Source organism: Engraulis encrasicolus, chromosome 15 (assembly GCF_034702125.1).
Source record: "Engraulis encrasicolus isolate BLACKSEA-1 chromosome 15, IST_EnEncr_1.0, whole genome shotgun sequence".
Lineage (NCBI taxonomy): Eukaryota > Metazoa > Chordata > Actinopteri > Clupeiformes > Engraulidae > Engraulis > Engraulis encrasicolus.
This window is the reverse complement of record NC_085871.1, coordinates 39,857,295-39,860,541: the sequence shown is the minus strand read 5'-3', so window position 1 is coordinate 39,860,541 and position 3,247 is coordinate 39,857,295. Positions and strand designations below refer to the sequence as shown.

At 43.3% G+C, this 3,247-nt stretch overlaps 1 protein-coding gene across 1 annotated transcript in view; it reads left to right on the top strand.

The window, feature by feature from the left end:
* The first annotated feature begins 866 nt into the window (after positions 1–866).
* Positions 867–3,247, top strand: part of LOC134464059 (glycerol-3-phosphate dehydrogenase 1-like protein) — a 12,605-nt gene continuing 10,224 nt past the window's right edge. The window contains exon 1 of the mRNA XM_063217497.1: positions 867–1,039. Coding sequence (XP_063073567.1) covers positions 932–1,039 — 108 coding nt within the window. The 5' untranslated portion in view covers positions 867–931. The remainder of the gene's footprint in view (positions 1,040–3,247) is intronic.

The following is a 3,247-nucleotide window of genomic DNA, read 5'->3' as shown; positions in this document are numbered from 1 at the left end:
TTCACTATACGACCAATCTCTCTCTCTCTCTCTCTCTCTCGACATTGCAACTTGAATAAACTATTTTTTGCCGATTATTTGAGAGATCTAACTAACGAGATTTAAGAGTACATCAACTCACAGGCCTATAGCAATCTACTATGATACGTTGCCTTCACTCTATCCTAGGTTTACCCATGCATGACACTGAAACCCACAAACTGTTAAAAAAAAAAAAACCCCACATAATTCAAAAAGTCTTATTTAGCACGTCATTCAGCGGGGCCTACTTCCCAAAGCTTTATGAAATAGCACTAATTTCAGTCTAACAGACAGGTGAAAACAGCGGACAGTGTACTCCAGTCTAGTTCTATGCACATGGAGAGGTAGGAGGAGCCGTGTCAACACCACTGTGGTAAGGGCGGATAAGGAAGTGGAGAGAGACAAATCAAGAGAACGGCAGGCGTTGACACATACAGTTCATTTCTGCCGTTTCGCATAGCAGTAGGGCTTATCCATAATTCAATTTAGGAACACTATGCCTGGGAAGAAAGTCTGCATCGTCGGCTCTGGAAACTGGTTGGTAGCCTTTTCCGCCAACTTCTGCTGTACAAGCACGCGCCAGACTAATTTCATTAAATAGAGCGCCCTAATCTAATGGTCAGCGAAGGTGTTTATGTAATGTGTGTCTATCCTTCTGTCCAGGGTGTGAAAAAGGAATATGTCTCAGGTGTTTTGAATTGTGTGTGTGTTTATGGTTGCAGAAAGACTGCCGTGTAAACTGTCTGTCAAAGAGTATTTGAATGACTTTCTCTGCGCCATAGTTAGTGGAAACGGATCCATTTGACGTTTGTCATTTGACGTGTTTTTCTCATTCCATAGGGGATCGGCAATCGCCAAAATTGTTGGGCACAATGCGAAAGGCAACAACAGATTTGACCCCATTGTGAATATGTGGGTGTTTGAAGAGATGGTCAATGACAAGAAACTCACCGAGATAATCAACACGGAGCACGAAAACGTCAAATATCTACCCGGGCACAAACTTCCCAAAAATGTGGTGAGTGTAGCCTACTCTGTGTGTCCGATTGTGTATTGTGGCTGACTGGAGATACCATTGACAGTGCCATACTTAGCCTATTGAAAATGCCAGCTGCATGACAAGAGTGTTTTGGTCTTTGCACAGCCATTCCCACAACCGATATTTATGAATGGCGTGGCAATAGGCTGCAACACGTTTGAAGGTCAACACATTGATTTTTTTTTTGCATGGGAGTAGTCGTGCTATATGTTGCAGTGCTATTATAAAGTTAAATAAGCACTGCAACATTTAGTGTCTATTCAAGGTTGGGTATCGAAACAGCCAGCCAGGGAAGCCGACAGGGGGGACAAAGGGGTCAGTGGTCTCCGACACGGGGAGAGAAGGGCCCCAGCATTTGGTCCCTATTACATTGTATGTATGGGCGGTAGGGACTTCAAGATGACTTTGTCCTAGGCTCAGCAAAAGCTGTCAGCGGCCCTGCAGCCAGTTCTCAAGTTCCATGACATGCACAATGATTCAGCTCTGATAGATCTGTTCAAATTGCTGTTAGCCAAACCAATTAGTTCACTAATTGTTGGGCGGTGTCCAAAAATGTAGGGGGAAGTTACTGCAACTTTTTTTGGTTGCTATACCTTCCTTCTTACTGCTTCTCATGGCTTGAGTCCAGGGGCGGAGCTCTATGGGGGGGGGGGGGGGGGGGGGGGGGGGGGGGGGGGGGGGGGGGGGGGGGGGGCATTTGCCCCTGGGCCCTGTGCCCTCCTGTATGGGTGTTGGGGCCCTATCATGACCTTTGCAGGCTGTGCAGGGGGCCCTATCGGTGTTTTGCCCCTGGGGCCCTGTGTGCTATTGTTCCGCCACTTTGTGAGTCGTCATAAAACGGTTACTACAGCAATGTAGTGCCATTAGCTCACACTTTGTGTTGTAGTATCACTGTCATGTAGATAACCACAGACAAACAGATAAAATTTAAGTCAACGATGACCTTTGCCACAGTCTGGTGTGATGGGCCAACCTTTAACCTTTGACCCTGTTAGCCTGTCATCATTACCAAGTGTGTTTCAACAGTGTGAAGTGCAGTGGTTCAATGGGAGAATGACTTAACCCTTTGTCATAAACTTACCAGATGACCAGACTCTATAGGCCATATTGTGTTTTTGTGTGTCTTTAATGTGCGTTTACATATGGATTGTGGAGAAGTGTCATGCAAGACAAATTTCTGTGCAAACATAAAAAAATCTGATCTTATTTTATCTTACACTCATCATAATGGTAATATCTATGTCTGAATCTGTTACTTAAGGCTCTGGGTAATGTCATAGCAATGTTGTTAGGATGTAGTTGAGTATTTTCAACAAATAATGAATAGGCCAGTCGGTGACCCCATCTGCAGTAAGAGGCTATGTTGAGGACAGCTGATTTTACTACAATAGTAATGGTGAAGTCATTATGTCTTGAAGACCTTGTGTACTGTTGTAGTGGTGTATTACTGTGGTAGTAAAGGTTTTTCAATGAATTTAAGATGATTTGCTGCCTGGTGAAACAATGTGTATTATAAGGCTATGATAAATATTAATTCAGGGCGTTTTTACCATGTTTACCCCGTTGTAAAATAAAGGGTTTTTAAATACTTTAACCACCTTAACTCAAAGGAGAGTGCTTTGGATATAGCTCAAAAGTCTGCCAAACCCTAAAAGGATTAACCAGATGCACTCCTTCAATCTGGAGTAAAGACTATTGAGCGCCGCTCACTATTCTTTCCTTTTGCTACTGAATTAATGATTAATTTGATCACATACGTACATAATAACTTAAGACAAAAGTTCTTTGAAAGTACTGATCTTCCGATCCTGACCAAGGGCCATGGGCGTTGGCTCAGACACTGTACTGTAGTCAGTCTTTGACCTAGTTGGCATTGGTTCAGGTCTTATCGGACACCAGTTTCTTCTGAATGCCCCTTATTTTGGTGGGATTGCCTAAAGTCTTGCTTGGCTTGTGCAATATTTCACCACAGACAGTACGGGGAATGGCACAACAGTCCAGTAACACTGTCAGCATTCACACATTACTCAAGGGAGATTTAAAAATAATGCTGAACACAGTTTGTCATTTGAGGTTGTTAATGGGCATGAAAAAACATTCAGTGCTTTCTTGTGGCACGTTATAGTCATACGGTATAATAGTGATAACTTACACTTACTTTACACTCTAAGAAGTCCTGTGTCAATT